Source organism: Mirounga angustirostris, unplaced genomic scaffold (assembly GCF_029215605.1).
Source record: "Mirounga angustirostris isolate CCGP_5_RB_7025 unplaced genomic scaffold, mMirAng1.0.hap1 SCAF_12, whole genome shotgun sequence".
NCBI lineage: Eukaryota > Metazoa > Chordata > Mammalia > Carnivora > Phocidae > Mirounga > Mirounga angustirostris.
Window position 1 is genome coordinate 22,707,725 of NW_026991720.1, and position 19,236 is coordinate 22,726,960.

The window sequence follows — 19,236 nt, forward strand, 5'->3', positions numbered from 1 at the left end:
ACTCTTCAGTGATTACATTAGTTTTAAAGACTTATTTTTAATTTATTTGAGAGAGAGAGAGAAGGGTCAGAAGGAGAGGGAGAGAGAGAATCCCAAACAGACTCTGTGCCTCGTGAGAGCCCCAAGTAGGGCTCGATCTCACAACCCTGAGATCATGACCTGAGCCTGACACTTAACTGAGTGCGCCACCCAGGCGCCCCAGTACATTAGTTTTAAATGCATAGTCCTTCCTTCAGACTTGAAGATCGATTTGTTCACGCCTGCCACACAACTGTAGTCATCCCCACCTCCCCAGTCCGACCCTCCAGGGACGGGGCAGTGCCGACTGATCACGCGTTCCCTGCAATCGCAGAGCCGAGGTCTGTGCATTGATTCTCTCTCTCAAAGGTGAATGCTGGAAAAATGTAAGCTCTTTGAGTTCAAGGACATACACATGCTTCTTCAGAACGCTCTGCAGAGTCCTTTTTGTTAATTGATTTGACTTCAAGCTTTCCATTCTCAAGTACAAAATGAAGTTTAGGCTGAGAATTTTTAAAAGAGTTCCTTCCAGAGGATTTGTGTGTGGGAACCAACTCGGAGGCAGGAAGAAGCCAGCCTCACAGTCTGAAGAGCAGGCTGCGTCAGAGACTCACTCTCCGCCAAGTCCGGTAGCTAGACGGACACGGCACGTGTTGTGTGCCTCCACGTGCTGGGCGCTGGGCTGCACGCGTGGCGTGGATTCCCTCATTTCATCCTCGCAATATACCTTCTCCTTTACGCTTTCATTTTACAAATGAGAAAACAGCCAGGGGTATTAGGCAACTTGACCCAAAGTTACACACCTAACTACCCAGTGGGGCTGGGGCTTGATGACAAACCTCTTGCTCCACAGCCCACGCACTTGACCTCCAAGCTCAGTAAACCTACCTTTGCAAAGCCGTCCTCACTCCTGGGCCAGTGGGATGCGCTTTGTACATCGGTGCAAACTCGAGCAGCAGACAGCGGCGCTGGGACCGTGTTTTAACCGGCCACGCCGAGTCGGTCCCTGGGTAGCAGCATGCCGCCGGGCCTTCTCCGGCAGAGGCCAGCTGGGCTCAGGTGCAGGGTGAGAATCAAGTCATTGCCAGTGGCCCCAACCACCGGTTCCTGTCCCTCCGGAAGACAGCGTGCCCCATAAAAGAATTTTATATTTTGACCCCATAATCCCACTCGTGGGAATTTGTTCTAAGAAAATCACTCAAAACAAATCTATACACAAAAAGGCAGTCATCCAGCATTACATATAACAGCAAAAATTGGCAGCATTATAAACATCCCGCTATGATGGATCCTCAGGTTAACTACAATACAGCAAGTGAATGGAATACCACACCGCTATTAACAAACAGCTGTGAAGACAACGAAACCATACGTTAAAAAGATTATAATTCAACAAACATTCAGCTCAGCATCTGGAAATTACCCTTCACTAAGACTATGACAACGCTTTTTTTTTTTTTAATTAGTTTCTAATAAGATGGCCAACAGACACATGAAAAGATGCTCAACATCACTCATCATCAGGAAATTTAAATCTATACTACAGTGAAATATCACCTCGCACCAATTAGAATGGTCAATATCAGAATGATAAGAAAAAACAAGTGTTGATGAGGATGTGGAGAAAAAGGAACCCTCATGCAGTATTGGTGGGAATGCAAATTGGTGCAGCCACTGTGGAAAACACTATGGGAGTTCTTCAAAAAATTAAAAATAGAGGGCGCCTGGGTGGCTCAGTTGGTTAAAGCGACTGCCTTCGGCTCAGGTCATGATCCCAGGGTCCTGGGATCGAGCCCCACATCGGGCTCCCTGCTCAGCGGGGAGCCTGCTTCTCCCTCTGACCCTCCCCCCGCCATGTGCTCTCTCTCTCTCTCTCATTCTCTCTCTCAAATAAATAAATAAAATCTTAAAATAAAACAAATAAACAAAAAAATCCCATATGATCTAATAATTTCACTAGTGGGTATTTACCCAAAGAAAATGAAAACACTAATTCAAAAAGAGATATGCACTCCTATGGTTATGGCGGGTATTATTTACAATAGCCAAAGTATGGAAGCAACCTCAGCGTCGATCAGTAGACGAATGGATAAGGAAAATGCAGTACACACACACACACGCACACGCACACGCACAGCAGCGGGCTGCCATCCTTGGTAGGTTCTCGGAAGGTGACTTCAGCGGTGCGGATGGAGCTCAGCGGTCTGACAGAACAGAGGCCTATGGGCTGCACACACTTGGGGTCAGACTGCCAAAGAAGTCAAGGCTGAAGGACACCTGGAGACAGAGAAGGGACCAAATGACACTGGGCGATTCAGCTCCCATAGCCAACAGGTGGGCCCAGATGGGAGGACACTGCTTTTCACAGCTCTCCCAGTGACCATGCGTGGCAAATACGACTATGGTCGGTACGATGGTGACCAGTGTCCCGGAAGCCAGGGACCAGGAGGTCCAAGAAGCCACCGCCTGAGGGTCACCCGCTGGCAGGGGCCTGAAGCTGATGAGCTGGCAGGCCCGAGTCTGCCCAGCCTTCAGAGTCCTGCACGCTCGCCTTGTGCTGAGCCTGCCGTGAGCCTGACCTCTCAGTCACAGCTTCTCTGCCTCATTTATCGTTAATGCATTTTACATCCTCATCCAGGAGAGAAAACACAGGTTGATGTAACTGGGGGAGGCTGTTCACAGAGTAACAGATCCAAGGTGTGAATTAGCAGGTAGGAAGTGCAGACTCTGAATCAGGGAATGTCAAGCAAGGCCAGGGATGAAATGTTTTCTGTGGGAAGTGGGTCAAGGCAGGCAGAGGTCAAGGGGTGGGTGGTCCAGGGGGCAGTGGCCTGTGATGTGGTTCGGGGGCCTCGAGTGGAGTTGTGCAGGAGGCCAGAAAGAGTGCCCTGGTTTCTCTGAGTCACAAGAAAAGGAGGAGAAATAAGGCTGTGTGCAGAGGGAGGGAGCCGGGTGAGGAAGGAGTCCTGGGAGCGGGGGGATCACATCTGCTTCCCACCCCCCACCACTGCTCACTTGCAGAGAGAAAGCCTCTTGTGGGAAGTCTGTGCTGCATAAGCTGTCCCTCCCTCCCACTCATACAGGAGATCGAGAAAAAAGAGCCTTGATGGATTTTGTGTTTTCTCATTGTGGTGAAATATACACAACAAAAAATCTATCACTTTAACCATTTCTAAGTAACTGGTTTAGTGGCATTGGGTACATTCACAACGTTGTACAACCATCATCACTGCCCATTTTTTAAATTTTCTTTTGGGGAGGGAAGGGTAGAGGGAGAGGGAGAATCCCAGGCAGGCTCCATGCCTAGTGCAGAGCCTGCTGGGGCCTCAATCTCACAACCCTGAGATCATGACCTGAGCCAAAATCTAGAGTTAGATGCCCAACCGACTGATCCACCCAGGCGCTCCCATCACTGTCCATTTACATTTTTTTCATCATCTAAGAGAGAAACTCATTAAACAGTAGCTTCCCTTTCTGCCCTCCCCTCAGCCCGTGGCAACCACTAGTCTACATTCCATCCCTATGAGTGTACCTATTCGAGAGAACTCATGCAAGTGAGTCATACCATATTTGTCCTTTTGAATCTGGCTTAGTTCATGTAGCATAACATTTTCAAGGTTCATCCATGTTGCAGCCTAAGCCAGAATTTCCTTCTTTTTTCAGGCTGAATACTATTCCGTTGTCTACAGAGACCACATTTCGTTTATCCATTCACTTGTTGATGGACACCTAGGCTGCTTCCACCTTTTGGCTGTTGTGAATAGTGCTGCCACGAATGTTGGTGTATAAGTATCTGTTTGGCTCCCTGCTTTTAACTCTTTGGGGTACATACCTGTTAGTGGAATTGCTGGATCGTATGGTAACTCTATGTTTAACTTTTTAAGGAACCACCGAATTATGTTCTACAATGGCCACACCAAGCCTTAAGCTATTTAAATGAAGAATCTATTCCTAAAGCCTCATGTCAGCCTGGACTGGAAAGATGGTCTAAAGTCTAGAGTTCAGGGGGCCAGGGCCTCACTGGCATGGGAAACATGGGTGCCCCATCCTACTAGCCACAGGAGATATGACACCCTGGAGGATCCAGAATAGGGTGACCAAGAGGAGTCATGTTAAGTAAAAAGCGGTTGAAGGGACTGGGGTGTTTGGCCTGGAGCAGAACGTGTGTCCTCTCCACCAAGAACAGTCTCTCAGAGTGTGTAAGGCTGCCATGGGGCAGAGCGGGTGAACCCGTTTGTAGCCATGGAGGCAGAGGGAGAGCCGGGTGAAACCCACCAGGAGGCCACCTCTGGCCAAATGCTGCTCTGAGAGCAGGGTATAGAGGGGGTTCCTGTGATGGGTCACAGCCAAGGCTCCATGACTCGGGGCGGGGGGGGTGGGGGTCACCAAGAAGACAGCACAGAGCAGGAATCCATGCTTCATGGGACTCTTTCAGTGCTCTTCTGTCTTCAACAAATGGAAAGGTTGGGCTCAGATTTTTTTTTTTTTTTTTGGCAACTGACAAAATCTTGGGCTTTCTTTTTTACACAGGAAATCAGGAAGCATAGTCTCAATACAAATAGTGTAATTGCTGGATTATGAGTTTCATTGTGATAAATTTAAACATTAATAAAAATAAAATATTTAAGAACAATCATCTTATTTGAATGGTTTCTCTAGAAGTTGGAGAAGAAGATGTGATAGAGCTAAGAAGAGTTTTAAGACTTAAAACTCTGCTTTAGGGGCGCCTGGGCGGCTCGGTTGGTTGAGCATCAGACTCTTGGTTTCAGCTCAGGTCACGGTCTCAGGATTCTGGGATCGAGCCCCGCATGGGACTCCACACTCATCGCGGAGTCCGCCTGAGATTCTCTCTCTCCCTCTGCCCCTCCCCGACTTGTGCTCGCGCGCTCTCTCTCGCTCAAATAAATAAATGTGAACACAAAACAAAACTCCTGCTTTGCTCAGGTATCCTAACCCCTTGGTCACCTCTACAGGTGGCTCGATAAACAGAACACAAGGGCACAGCTGCGGCGTCCTGAGGAGGCGTTTCTTCTTGAAGCTGCCTCTCTGGACCACCCGTTTCTCAGCCCTTTTGTTGCATTCCGTTTTTGGTTTCGGAGTCGTTTTTATTACAGAAGCGATGCGTGCTTCAGAGAGTTACCAGCGCTATCCCGCAAATAGTTGTGGTTCCCCTGTGGGGCATGTGGGGCATTGCATTTCCCCCCTCTCTTGAAGTGAGCTGTGGCCACGTGGCTTGTTTTGGCCAATAAAATGAGAAGCGATCTGTCACTTCTGGGTGGGAACCTTAAGAACCCGTGTGCAGTTCACATTTTCTTTCCTTCTTTCTCTCGGCCTGGCAGCCTATGACACCCCAAGTGCTGGCTGCTCTGTAAGCCCGGGTCCCTGGAGGCAGGCCCCCGGCCCACCCTCAATGGACATGGAGCCCGAGGGAGAAAGAAACCTTTGGGTCAGCCCTCCAGGAACTAAAGCTTTAATAAGAAATAAACCTTTGTTGTTTTAAGCCACTGAGATTTGGGGGTTGTTACTGTAGCATAAATAGCTTGTTAGAAAAATCCTTCAACAAATATTTATATGCCAGAGTGCTGGTTATGATGTCACAGGGCCCAAGGAAGCCATCAACAAGCCGACCAGCCCTGCTAGCAGAGAACTGCATTCTAGCAGCGAAGATAACCATTAATCGATCAGCCATTTAATTGTGAAAGTATGGAGACATGGGACACCTGGGTGGCTCAGTGGGTTAAGCGTCGGCCTTCAGCTCAGGTCATGATCCCGGGGTCCTGGGATGGAGCCCCGCATCGGGCTCCCTGCTGGGCGAGGAACCTGCTTCTCCCTCTCCCTCTGCCTGCCGCTGCCCCTGCTTGTGCTCTCTGTCAAGTGGATAAATAAAATCTAAAAAAAAAAAAAAAAAGTATGGAGACATACAGAGTCCCGCAGAGCACATAGGGCACATGACCGGCTTTGGCCCAGGATCTGGGAGACTTCTCTTGGAAGATACGAAGCTGGGACCTAAAGGGTGGACGGGAGTCAGTCAGGGGAAAGGGAGACTCGTGTCCCACACAGAGGGAACAATATGAGCAAAATGTCTGAGGCAGAAGGGAGCCAGAGTGGCTGGAATGCCGAGAAGAGGGCGCAGACGTGCTGGGAGGCAGGCAGGAGGCAATGCCCCGAACCACTCAGCGCTTGTGGACCTTGGTGGGAAGTCTGGTCTTATCCCAAGAGCAATGGGTCACCATGGGAATGTTTAAGGCAGAAGGGTCACATGATCATACCATATTTTTAGAGGGCAACAGCCAATATAGGATTATCAAGGTAAGAAAGGTCAAGTGACGCCCAAGTTGGCTTTGACCGGCAAGACATGATGCAGCCCCCAAAACCAACAGCAGGTGGCGCTGCGTGCATGGCTGCCAGCCACCGGGAGCGCGTGGCCACTGCGGTGACCCTGCTTTAAGCTGGGGCATCTCCGGGCTCTCACAGAAACTCAGGGACACACGCCGCATCCTCCCACCACCAGGGGGAGATAAGGAACACACTGCAGGGCCGGGGACAGACCTGGATTCTGACAGGAGGTTTGCCTTTGTGCACCAGTAGCCGAAGCCCCTCGGTCCTCCCTTCCACGTTTACGCTCATCCCCTATTTTATAGAGAAGCCGGACGCAGGAGGACCCCTCATCCAACAGATCATGATCCCTGTTCCCATTCTCTCACCCTCCCGGACATCTCTGCTGCATGTGGCCCCACAGACCCCCCTTTTCTCCAGGCTTCCTCACCCTCCTCCTCCATCTCTGACAGCCCCTCCTCTTCCTTCTGTCCCATGAAAGGAGACTGTCCCCATGGCTCCTGATTCAGCACAACTTTCTTATTTCTACAACTGACCAGCCCTTGGTTCCAACCATGAGCTTGCATTGAATACATCTAAACCTACACTCCTGGCCAACCTGTCTCTCTGAGCCCTAGTCCCAAATTCCCTGGTGCCTGCAGGACCGCTCCCTGGATTTCCCATGACCACCGCGTGTCTCCCAGGGAGAAGGTCGGCTTCACCTCCCTCATGGTTTACAGACAGGTGCCCACACCCAGTGCAGTCGCCAAGGCTGAGGAGCGGGGAGCGGGAAGGAGAGAAGTGGTCCGGGGCACGGCCGTGTCCTCCCTCTGGGCTCCACACATCTCTCCTCCACCTCCTGAGTTCTGCTTACTGTAGGTTTCCGCTTTTCCGCAACTTCAACTTGTGGGGGACCCCTGGGGCTCCAGCTGTAGCCTGTGGTCTCTTTCTATCCTTCCTCCAAGCGTCAGCTTCCTACGTGCCTCGTTCTCCGGGTCTTTACAGGACAGACGGAGACTCTGATGGACCCACCTGGTCTTACAATAGACCAGGCTCGTCGGAGCAGCCAGTGGATGAGTTTTCAGGGGTCAGGAGCCTCCCGCTGGTCCAACCAGCTGTGCCTGAGGAATGGGACTGGTATTACTGGTCAGGTATTACTAAACATGAACACCAGGATAATTCTTCATGGGATTGGGCGGGGGGGCGGTTAGCGTGGTTGACAGGAGTGCTGTCTTTTCCCCTAGCTGTAATTCATCCCCTTATAGACAAGATCCTGGAAAAGAATTTGCTTATGCTTTTTTCTTCACGTCCTCACCTTTCTGTCACACATCTTTCCTCTCTCCTTTTTTTTTTTAAACACTACTTTTGTTTTTTTTTTTTAAATCTCAAGCCTATAGAAAGGTTGAAAGAAAGTACAGTGAACACACAGACCCGTTACCTAGACCAGCGTTCTCAACCTTGGCACCGTAACATTTGGGGCTGGAGAATTTGTTGTTGTGGGAGCCTGTCCAGTGCATTGTGGGATGTTCAGCAGCATTCCTGACCTCTACCTACTAGATGCTGGTGGCATCCCCTCAACTGAGACAACCAAAAATATCTCAGACATCCCCAAATGTCCCTGGGGAGGCAGAATAGCCCCCAGTTGAGAACCACTGACCTAGATTCAGGAACTAACATTTTGTCATATTTGCACAAACTGTGTATACACATGTATCCATATGTAAACATACATATATGGATGTATATATTTCCTATATACATGTAATCATAGTGAGCAAATGTGGCAACATGTTAAAGTATATATTTTATACACACACACATATATGCACACTTTTTTCCTGAAGCATTTCAAAGTGAGTTGCATACATCGTTACCCTTCCACCTAAATAATTTAGCTCCTGAGGACAAGAACATTCTGGCATATAACCACGATAAGATTATCATGGCCAAGAAATTTACATCAATACAGTATTATTTTAAGCCTATATTCATTTTTTCCTCACTTTCCCAATAATGTTCTTTGTGGACTTCTGGTCTGCAGTGTCTCTGCCATGATAACACAGCAGACACACCAGCGAAGGGGAAACAGAGACTAACTGCCCCCCATCATGACGGAACCTGTGCGTCAGCCTCCTCCACTAGGTGTAAACCATGCCCCATCAGATCCCATTAGTACTTCTTCGATTCCAGTGCTTACTAGCCTTTCTGCTCATCGTTTAACCATCTCAAGAGAAGAAAGCATTTCCACTTCCAGATGATCTTCTTAGCCTTTAAATGTCTGCCGCCTGGCATGTCTCTGTAGCTCCTTAGATGATGTCATCCGTGCTGGGGACAAGATCAGAAAAAGCCTCTGCAAATGCCACCTCCCCAGCGTTCCAATAAGCATTACTGCTCAGATACAAGCTCCGAGCCGAGCGAGGCAGAGGAGGGCGTGAGACACCCTACAAGTTGAAAGACTCAACAAGCATCTCAGCCCCTGGTTAGGCCGCATTAACTAGAGCCCAGCTCCTCCCCGGGTGCGGTCCAGCAAATTCCCGACTCCCACCCTTGTGCGCTTTGACGCGTCCTCCAGGTGCTGCTTGCTCAGGTTCGGGAAGGACTGAACTGGAGTTAGCGTCTCCACAAACAGAAACCACTTGGGTCCATCCCGGCAGTGTCTAGCAGAGTGGGAAGGTGCTCCCTTTCCAAAGCCCATCCACAGAGAACCCACAGGGCCCCCCTTTAGCTTAAGAGCAGCACCAACCTTCACCCGAGCGAGCGAGGGCTCCTCTGGCCACTAGTCAGGGTCTCACATGGCATCTGCGCAGGTGGGACAGCCATAGAGGAATGTCACTGCCAGCAAGCTCACATGCGGCGCGAGCACCCCACTTCTCTAGTACAAGGATTCGTGTGATTGCCTTTTTTCCTCTGGTATTTATGAAATCCAGAGTCCTAGGTTGCAGCCTTTCTTAGCAGACTTTGTGAATCTCTGAGAGCCTCACCAGGCAACCTGCGGCATCGTTACAAGCAATTCAGACAAACGAGATCATCCCCGGACAGGTGCTGCCTTAGAGGCGTCAACTTCGGGCCCACAGCTGTGACTGGAGAGCCCAGTGCAGGTTGTCAGCACTGGGAACGTGGTGCGACATGCCGGGAAGACAGAGCAGGAGCAGGGACGGGATGCTAGGTGATTCAGAGATGGTGTTTATACTTCAAATGCCTTTCCTTCCAAGTTTCACATTTGGGGCTTTTAGGCCTTTTGGACTGAAGAGAAGAACTGCAGTTTTATCTCTTACGTGGATCATGGAATAGCAGCAGAATGCCCATGGCAAGTTTCTAGCACCTGTTCCATAACTCAGGGTCAGCCACGTTTAGAAGGAAGCCCGCAGAAGGTGGAAGGAAGATGTAAGTGTGGAGGAAAAGCGTGGGGAAGAGTCCAGTGAAATGGAAAGAAGGGAGAGATGTGTGCTGATTTGCTCCCTTTCCCGGCACCAGGACACGGTCCCTTGTCAGCTCCTTTGAGTCATTTGCTTATATGCCCTAGCAAGGTCAGAGTGATGATCCCAGTCTCCACCGGCATCCCTGACTAATTAAAATCAGCCAAGAGTCAGACTGCTGAGAAGAAAAAATTATAGAAACAAAGTATTCATTATTTTTCCCGAAAAAGATGAAAAAAGGAAACAGTGCCCAAGAGAAGGCTGTTCATAAGCAAATCCTGTGCTTTTTGTCGTGTCTTTTTTTTTTTTTTTTTTTTTTTTTAAGTAGGCTCCATGCCCAGCGTGGAGCCTAATGCAGGGGCTTGAACTCACCACCCTGGGATCAAGACCTGAGCCAAAATGGAGAGTCTGCCACTTAACCAGCGGAGCTACTCGAGTGCCCCAGGCATGCCTTTTCTATGTAACAAACCCGTTTAGGCAAAAGAAAATCATTCATGCAGGCTAGAACTGCCTTTTGAGAACAAAGTTTATTCTGACCCAGAATTATAATAATTTTTAAAGTCCTATCAATTCCACCACGCTTGGTAGGAATTACTCGGACTTTTTCCCCCCTTGACCTCTTCTAACTATAGCTGAATTTAGCTGGCAAGTAAAATGCATTTCTTTATCCTTAACTACCATAGAAAAGCACACTTAGCTTGCATCTCAAATTGTCTTCAGTGAAGTCTATTTTGCTTGCAGTAGTTGTGTTATCCTGATTCCTCTTCCCCAAGTTCTGCTCTCTGTGAAGTGCTATTAAGTCTTGTTTTTCCCTTTCTTTGCTTTGGGAGCACCTGGCCAGCGGAAGCCCCGCAGCTGCAGGCAGTCGGCCACGTTGTGGGCAATGTAGTAGAGGTTCAGCATGGCAGCAGGGCTGAGAATGTCCACTTCCGGTTTCTTCTGTTTCTTCCCGCGAGACTTGCCTTGGCCTTTTCCTCGTTTCCCTTTACCTGGCTTTCAAAGACAAGTATATACAGGGCATAAATTAGTTTTTATAACCTTGAAATGATTTTCAACATTTCCTTTTGAACATAAGAAAAATAACTCCTGAAAACCAAAAAACTGTAACAGTAACAAAAATTTTTGCATGGAGTGAGAGGAGAAGTCACGTGCAGTCTAATTCAACAAATGTGTATGAAGGACCCAGATTAAAAGAGACCCAACCAGGGGCGCCTGGGTGGCTCAGTTGTTAAGCGTCTGCCTTCGGCTCAGGTCATGATCCCAGGGTCCTGGGATCGAGTCCCACATCGGGCTCCCTGCTCGGCAGGAAGCCTGCTTCTCCCTCTCCCACTCCCCCTGCTTGTGTTCCCTCTCTCGCTGTGTCTCTCTCTGTCAAATAAATAAATAAAATCTTTAAAAAAAACCCAAACAAACAAAAAAGAGAGACCCAACCTAATCTAACGATGGGGTGGACCTTGTCTGCATTGATTTGAACAAACTGTAAAAAGACATTTTTAGGCAACCAGGGACATTTGGTAATATCAAGGAATTATTAATCCTGTTAGGTGTGATAATGGCATTGGGTCACGGAAGGAAACGTTTATACGTTTCAGAGATGCACACTAAAATCTGAAAGAAGACCTCAGATTTGCTTTAAAATACTGCAGCTCCCCTACTTCCCCCCAAAAGACACATGAAGCAATGTGGCAAAATCCTGACAATTTCGGAGTTTGAGAAATGGGTATATGGGGATTCATATTACTATTCTATTTTTGTGTATGTATAGAAACTTTCATAATAAAAACTTAATTAAAAACATTACGTAATTGGATGCCAACACATATTTTGGCATTTGTTCCGCTGCAGTCACCCTCCCATTCAGCAGTCAGGAGGGTTGAGACAAATACAAGGCACTTAGCATAGTGTCTGACATGAAGGAAACAGTAAGTGGTTGTCCCCATCACTTTATCACCACTAATCCTCCAAGCTGAGTTTTGAGGGAGAGAGGCATTATTCCCGTCTTCAACATGGAAAAGTGGAGGCTCAGCACGGTTACCGTGCAAACCAGCATCTACCAGCTCAGCACCTGTGCTCCGGCCATGACCTTGCTGCCGGGCCAGTGCCTTCTGGGAAAAGGAACGGTCACTAGCCTAACGTGGGAACAAACTGTCTGACGTTTCGCTAGAGCCACACAAAGCTGAGCTGACTTCTCGCTGTCCAGGACCCCCCCGTAAAGTAACACATGGAGGTGTATTATTTAGAAAGTGTCTCTTCTAGGCAAGGAAGAGGAGAGGACTGTGTACGTTATCAAGAACATCTGCAAGGGCTAAATGTTTGTATAAAATGGATGCCATGTTGATAGCATCGCACTTTATAAATGTCCCAGGCTAAACAAAGAGAAACATACTCAATGTATTACAAACACTAAAATACATTTTTATTAAGTGAAATGGAAAACACTCCTAGATACAAAACTCAGGAATGAAGAGGAGAAGTATCCTGCAACACAGTGGCCTGGCTTTCATGTGGAAATCCAAATTAAAAAAACCCCCAACAATATGAAAACCCATATGATAACTGTACCTCCTGATAAAAGATCCCCTTGGAGTGTAGGATCCATAAACTCTTAAAATTTGGGGGTCTTGGCTTTATTTATGATTTTACACTTTTTTGCATGTCAACCATAGGACATACCTGGAATAACTGCCCCCAAAAAGTGTTTTCATCTCCAAAATAGTTTGCTTATAACTAAAACTCACACAAAGGTTTGATATTTTTATTCCAAGTTCTCATCTTTTTGTAGAAATTGGCAAACTGACCTAAAATTCATATGGAAATGCAAAGGACTCTGAAAAAGAGCAAAGTCGAAGGACGGATGCTACCTTATTTCAAGAATTATTATCCAGCTACAGTATCCAGTATCCAGCTTTATGGTATTGGGGTCAAGATAGACAAATGGATCAATGGAACAGAATAGAGAGTGCAAAAATAGGTCCACACATAGACGAACAACTGCTTTCCAACCAAAGTGCAAAAGCAATTCAAGAGAGCACGGATAACTGACGACGGATAGAAGCAGAAAAATGTTCTTTAGCCCAGAAGGCTGACCTATAGCCTGCCTAGTTCCGATAAGGATCAAATACACACTGGTTGCTACATCCTTAAAGGGTCTCATGACTGCCTGTAAATCTCACCGATAGTTAATACTGAGCTGAATGATAAGCGCCAGAGAAATCTTGCGAAAGTAGTTTTACGAGTAGAAATTCAAAGAAAACATTTCTGATCTAATACTCCCCTCACATCACCTCCCCCTTGAGCACTAAGCATATAACCACCAGCTCTGTACAACAGATGTCTTTCTGCCCAGGGGTCCTTTCCCTGTGCTACTTAAATAAACTTACTAAGTTGCACCTAAAACTCAAGAATTCTTTCTTGACCACCGTGCTCAACAATCCAGCAACAATAATTTCCTCAAAAAATGGGGCTGGAACAATGCATATCCATTTGCAAAAAGATGAAGCTCAATCCATGCTTGTACCATATGCAAAAATTAACTCAAAATGGCTCATATACCTAAATATAAAACCGAAAAGTATAAAAGTCCTAGAAGAAAATACAGGAGAAAACCTTTATGACCTTAGGTTAGACAAAGATTTCTTGGATCTGACATCAAAGCACAATCCATAAAAGGACAAGTTGATAAATTCACCATCAAAATTAAAAACTTGTGCTCTTCAAAAGATATTGCTAAGAAAATGAAAAGCAGACTGGGAGAAAATATTTGCAAATCATATATCTGATAAAAAGCCCTTATATCCAGAATGGATAAAGGACTCTGAAAACACAGTAAAAACACCAGAAAACAAAAAAACAACAAAACGTGGTCAAAAGATTTGAACAGATACTTTCCCAAAGAAGATATACATATGGCCAATGCGCACAAGAAAAGATACTCAACATTAGGGAAATCCAATTAAAACCACAATGAGATACCAGCGCACATTCGTTAGTATGGCTCAGGTTACAAACACTGACCGGACCAAGTGCTGGTGAAGATGTGGGGGATCTGGCACTCTCTCACACTGCCGGTGGGAATCCAAAATGAAAGAGCCACTCTGGAAAACAGTTTGGCAGTTTCTTTAAAAGGTTAAGAACATACCTCCCATATGATCCAGCCATTCCACTGCTAGGTATTTACCAAGAGAAATGAAAGTGTATATCTGTTCTAAGACTTATACATGCAATGTTCGTAGTAACTTTGTGCTAGCTAAAAACTGGAAAGAGCCCAAAAGTCCATCAGTGAGTGAACGGATAAACAAACTGTGGTATAACCATACACTGGAATACCACTCAGCAATAAAAAGGACTACTGATGCATGCTGCAACTACAACATGGGCAAATTTAAAAATAATTCTACAAGTGAGGGATGTCTGGCTGGCTCAGTCAGTGGAGCATGCGATTCTTGATCTCAGGGCTGTGGGTTCGAGCCCCACGTTGGGTGCAGAGATTACTTAAAAAAATAAAATCTTAAAAAAATAACAATTATACAAGACCAAAAACCCCATAAATACTGTATAATTCCACATATAAATAATCCTATAAATTACAAACTAATCTATACAGACAGGGCAGATCAGCGGTTGCCCAGGATGGGAGGTGGAGGAGGGCGATACACAGAGAAGCAAGAAAAAAGGCCTGATTCCAGAGGAGCACAAAGGAGGCTTCTGGGGGTGATCAACATGTTTGTTACCTTGATTGCAGTGATGGCTTAATGGGAGCATACAGATGCCACACTTATCAAATTGTACATTAAAATATGCGCAATTTATTGTACATCACTTATACCTCAATAAATCTGTTAAGACAATTTTGTGAGTGAAAACTTTCAGTTTCTCGGCCGGTTGGGTCTGTTCAACACAACTCCGTGGCTCTTGGCTGTTTCCAGTCCCAGAACTCAGAGCTCCCGACTTGAGACTCTCCAGACTCCTTAATGAAGACGACTGGCTCCCGCCACACTGGCCTCCCTTCTAGTTCCCAAACCTGCTCCACCGCTCCCCGCTGCCGCCTCTTCCCGCAGACCTTCACAGGGGAAATCATTTGTTACTTCCCTTTGTGTGGGGCTCTGCTCAAATATCACCTCTTTAGAAAACTCTCTCAGATACTGTGTCTATATTCTATCTACAACTAGGGTGACCATATAATTTATTGTCCAAACCAAGACACTTCAACAAACATAAACTGGGGCTGTCCCAGGCAAGGAGGGAGGGTGTATGGATGGTTTCCCAACAACCCTCTCAGCCAGTCACTTTCTAGCCACTGACCCCAAGCACACCCCACTATTTAATTGTGCTATTCTGTTCATGTATTTATTGTTTCCTAGCCAGAATTTTGTCTATGAGGTCACCACCGAATTCCTAGGGCCTAGACCAATGTCTGGCACATTTGTAGGTATGAAAGATATCTGCTGAGTGCATACATTGCAACTCAGATGCAATTCAGTCTCAGGACTTAGAAAGCAAATGTAGATATCTGCTTTTCTGAATGTTAAGATGCCTTCTTCATTCGTTCAACAAATATTTAACAAATATCTACTGAGCACCAGGACCTGCAGTTCTGGGCTCCTGTCTTCATGAGGCTTACAGTCCAGTGAGGGAGAAATTGCAAACACATTTACTCATTCTCCTGTGAGTGAGAGCCCAGGGTCCATTACAATGTCACAGGATGGACAGGGAGTGACCTAATCTGGGACAGGAAGGAAGAAGGGTTCCTGAAGAGCAGCAGCCTGTGGGCTGAGGGGCAGGGAATTCCCAGGCAAACAGCTTGTGCAAAGGCTCTGAGGCTGGAGGGAACAGGCCAAATTGAAGGGACCTCTCAGAAAAGGTCAGTGCGGCTGGCCCATAGGCAACCCCAGTGGGGGCGCAGAGGAGTTTAGGCTGGGAAGGTAGGCAGTGTGCAACTCTGGCCTGCAGGCCTTGGAAGCTAAGGTGTTTAACTTTTATCCAAGGGCCAGTGGGAATCCATTAACTTAAATGGCTTTATGAAACCGTTTTGCTTCAGTTCCCTAGGCTCTGAAAGAAAATGACAGTACCAACCACGCACAGTAACCAGGGGAATGACACAATTTAAATCAAGAGACATCTATTTAGTGCTTTTATATGCAATGAAGTAGAAGGAACACACAGATTCACCAAACACATTTCTATACTAGAGGCAAATGGGGGTGAGGAGTGAGGCTTTCCAAGGTGAAACAGGCGAAGCTCTTGTTAAGTGAGGTATAAAGGGTCATGGGGACTTTGGGAGCAATATGGCAGCAGCGGGTACTTCTGAGCTAGGCCCATGTTGAAGAAAAGTAGATCAATAGCTTGAGTTGGGGCAGGTGCAGGAGGCTTCAGAATGTGGGTCTAGTGTGGGATGAGTTTTTTGTTTCATTTTGTTTAAAGTAGAGAAGTTAATATGGCAAATAAAGCTCAAGAGGTTGAGGCCCCTTTACCTTGGGCTCTGAGCGGTACTTAGTTGAGCAGACTGGAAATTCCCGAGGTCCTGGGTAGGGGTTACAAGGTCACAGCCATTCTGGTGGAGGAGGAGGACAAAAGAGATGGAGAGCCCCTGGACAGAGGTAGTGGACTACGGCCAGAGTCAGGCAGGTGGTAAGGAGGGCAGGACTTGACCGAAGGCAGCGAGGGTGGGAAGCAGGTCGAAGGGACTGGATGAGGGCTGAGGAACAGTAGTGCTTATGAGTTCGAGGCCAGGAGAATGAACATGCCATTGCAAAGTGCTGAGAAGGAAGCGGTTAAAAGACCTGGATTTTGAGCACAGTTGGGAAATGTTCTCTGGTGGAGAGATCCAGTGAGAAGTTGGAGTGGTTTGGTTTAAGAGGAAGCTCTGTGAGCCAACGACTTGGGGATGAGATGGAAGTTTAAGGATGTTGCAAGCCTTCCTGGGCATAAAATTCAAGAATTCCCTGCACAAAAGATTTCCTCCAAAGCCCTTCCTCCAACTAGGACTTGAAGAGAGAATCACTTGTTAGAGCCCGCAGTCCGGGTCGCACGGGCGCTGGCTTTCTGCCTCTTAATCCGTAGGGGAGAATCCTGCACAGGACCCAGGACAGCGGCAGCAGGGGGTAAGTGCCTGGGCCAGTCCCTGCGGACACGTGCCGGCACTCTGGAGTTGCACACCAGGATACCCGCCTCTCTTTATTTCCCACATATATGGTTATGAAAGTGGCTCAACAGAACCAAGGAACGAAAACTAACCAACTCGCAAAAGGAGGGCTCAGCCTCATCCTGCTTCGCTGTTCCCTTTGGCGCGCACAGACCACTTGGGCAACCCGTCTCCCCGTCATCTTTATGCCCCAAGTGTTCAGATCACTACGCTGGACACCCCCCCCCCCCCAACGACAGGAGATGGACGTGCCCATCTCGCGGCGTGGGTAACAAATCTTGGTAAAGCGTGCCTCGACGAGGCAGACTGGTATTAAACTAATTTAGCGAAAGCTACATACATGGTTTTATATATACAAATTCCTTATACTTAAATAAGACGTGTATTACCATGGTAATTCCTCAGTCGAGCAGGCAGGTGAGTGTGGCATGGACTCCCAATCCTGAAATAGAGAGAGAGAGCCCAGTTCTCCGCATCGCCTGAGGGCGGCGCCCCCGCGCCCATCCCTGCCGCCCACCCGGCTGCCTCCGCACTCGCCGGCGAACCGTCGCAGGCCCGGGGCCTCGCCACGCTTCTCAGGAGCCCGAGCCGCTCAGGGCAGCCCGGCGGGGTGAGGGGCAGCCAGCCACCCAGCCGCCGCCACGCGGAGCCTGGGCACCCACCGCACGGAGGCCGCGGGCCGCGTGACCCACGGCGAGCACGCCCCGGGGACTGGGCGGGGGGCGCCGGGCTCGCGGGCGCCGGCGGGGCCGCGCGCACAAACGCCGGGCGGCGCGCGCCGCGGGGGGCGGGGCGGCGCGCGCCGCGGGGGGCGGGGCCGCGCGGTGTTTACCTGTTGCCGGGACACCGGGGCCCGGCGCCCAGCCGTTGCGCCCGGCGGGGCAGTCCGTCCGCGGTCCCCCGCCGGCCTCGCCGCGCTGGCTGGGCCAGCTCACCTCGCGCGACGGCGACGACGGCCGCGAGTGCCCGGAAGCCCAGGCTCGCGCTGGGGGGCGGAACCGGGCGGTGCTCGGGCGGGTGCGGTTCGTGGGCTTGGAGGGGGCCGGTTCCGCCGTAGGAGCCCGGCCACTCACTGGCTGAGCTTGGAGAAGTCGTCGAAGACTCCGGGCCCTTTTTTTGGGAAATGACATACAGCCTTTGAGATTTGAAGTGGGGGGAAAAAAAAATCCCGGGAAAATGTTCATAAAGAGCCGGTACAGGCCCCAAGAGAGTAAAGGCCCGAAAAAAGGTGGTTAGGCCCCGAACGGGAGTAAGGAAGGCTACACAGCAGGTGCAGTTCCGTTTCCAGCTCTGGGAGTTCATCCCGATAGATGTTTACTTGTGTTCTCCAGGGTGAGCAACCTTTTTTAGACTCGTTTTTGTATGCCTCGGCGGTAGTGAGAGACGTTAGTGGACTAATGGCCATGATCCAGTAGAAGTATCCCGTTCATTCTAGCAAGCCTGGCCACTTCTTCGTTCTCATGGATGTCTGAGCCTAAGTCAGTGTTGCTCTCCTCTTCCCCTCCTCCTCCTCTAAGTCTCCCCACTTGCTTCTGATCTGTGCATTACATCCGGACGTCACTTAGTCATCTCATGTCTGTCTGCCTCCTGCTGCATTCCAAGTGCTGGCTGATCTCCAAGTCCCGTCTTCAGTTCTCTGCTGTTGTTGCCTCCGTGTCTCCTCACCTGCCGGCTCATCTGATAATGTCAGTGACTACCTCTCTTGGGATGACACAGCCCCCAGCAGAAAGAATGGCCTCCATTTGAGCTCCAGTCTTCAGGCCGCACTATTCTCTGGACTGAGGGCATCTCTCCCTCTGTGAGCCGCTGAGTTTCCATTGTCAGTGGCAACACTGCTCTCCCAGTCTCTTGCCCTCCGTCATCTCTAACTCCTCTCTCCAATGCTGAGTCCAAGGCCTGAGCATCGGAACCTCCCCTTGACGTTGTCATCATTCTAAACTAGACCTTCATTTCATATTGCAGATATTAGTTAACACTGAAGGAGCGCTGATGTCAAGCGCCTTGTTGAGCACTTCACACACATCATGGCATCATTACTTCCCTACAACTAGTGTGGTAGTTTCCATTATGTTCTCCAGTTTGCTCGAGGCCAGAGAGAGTAAGTAACTTGCCCAAGTTCACACAAGCAGAGTCAAAGGCAGCTCTGTCCATCTGTCCAGCTGGTGCTGTTAAACACTAAAATCATTCAGGAAGACACCCCGGGCGTGAGGCCAGAAGATGTGGGTTCAAAACTTGGCCTTACTACTTACTAGTCATGCAATTTTGGGCAATTCTCTGAGCTTCACTTTCTTGCTTTGGGTTACTGTGAAGGTGATGACAATGTCAAGGGGAGGCTCCATAAAGGAA

The 19,236-nt window shown here is 48.5% G+C and overlaps 1 protein-coding gene across 12 annotated transcripts; it reads right to left on the reverse strand.

Moving 5' to 3' along the window:
• Positions 1 to 31: 31 nt before the first annotated feature.
• Positions 32 to 18,292, reverse strand: SMKR1 (small lysine rich protein 1). Of its 12 annotated transcripts, none has more exons than XR_010406385.1 (6): positions 17,723 to 18,292; positions 17,280 to 17,332; positions 9,077 to 10,738; positions 8,531 to 8,658; positions 7,208 to 7,454; positions 32 to 2,295 (listed from the first exon to the last, which is right to left on the reverse strand). XR_010406385.1 is itself a non-coding variant. In XM_064574959.1 (3 exons), the coding sequence occupies exons 1-3, from the start codon at positions 18,190 to 18,192 to the stop codon at positions 10,545 to 10,547; spliced, it is 717 nt and encodes a 238-aa protein (XP_064431029.1). In that variant the 5' UTR covers positions 18,193 to 18,292; the 3' UTR covers positions 7,461 to 10,544. The 12 variants fall into 12 exon arrangements, 1 of the variants encoding a protein (XP_064431029.1); XR_010406387.1 differs by having other exon boundaries at positions 32 to 1,367; positions 2,154 to 2,295; positions 8,531 to 10,738; XR_010406386.1 differs by having other exon boundaries at positions 32 to 758; positions 907 to 2,295; positions 8,531 to 10,738.
• Between the last annotated feature and the right edge of the window lie 944 nt (positions 18,293 to 19,236).

Excerpts from the sequence above, each read along its gene's own strand:
- SMKR1 (XM_064574959.1), bottom strand. The coding sequence starts at position 18,192 with ATGAACTCCCAGAGCTGGAAACGGAACTGCACCTGCTGTGTAGCCTTC. Across the intron at positions 17,333-17,722 it reads CCCCGGTGTCCCGGCAACAG|GATTGGGAGTCCATGCCACA; the intron begins GTAAACACCGCG and ends TCTCTATTTCAG. Across the intron at positions 10,739-17,279 it reads TCGACTGAGGAATTACCATG|GTAAAGGGAAACGAGGAAAA; the intron begins GTAATACACGTC and ends TTTGAAAGCCAG.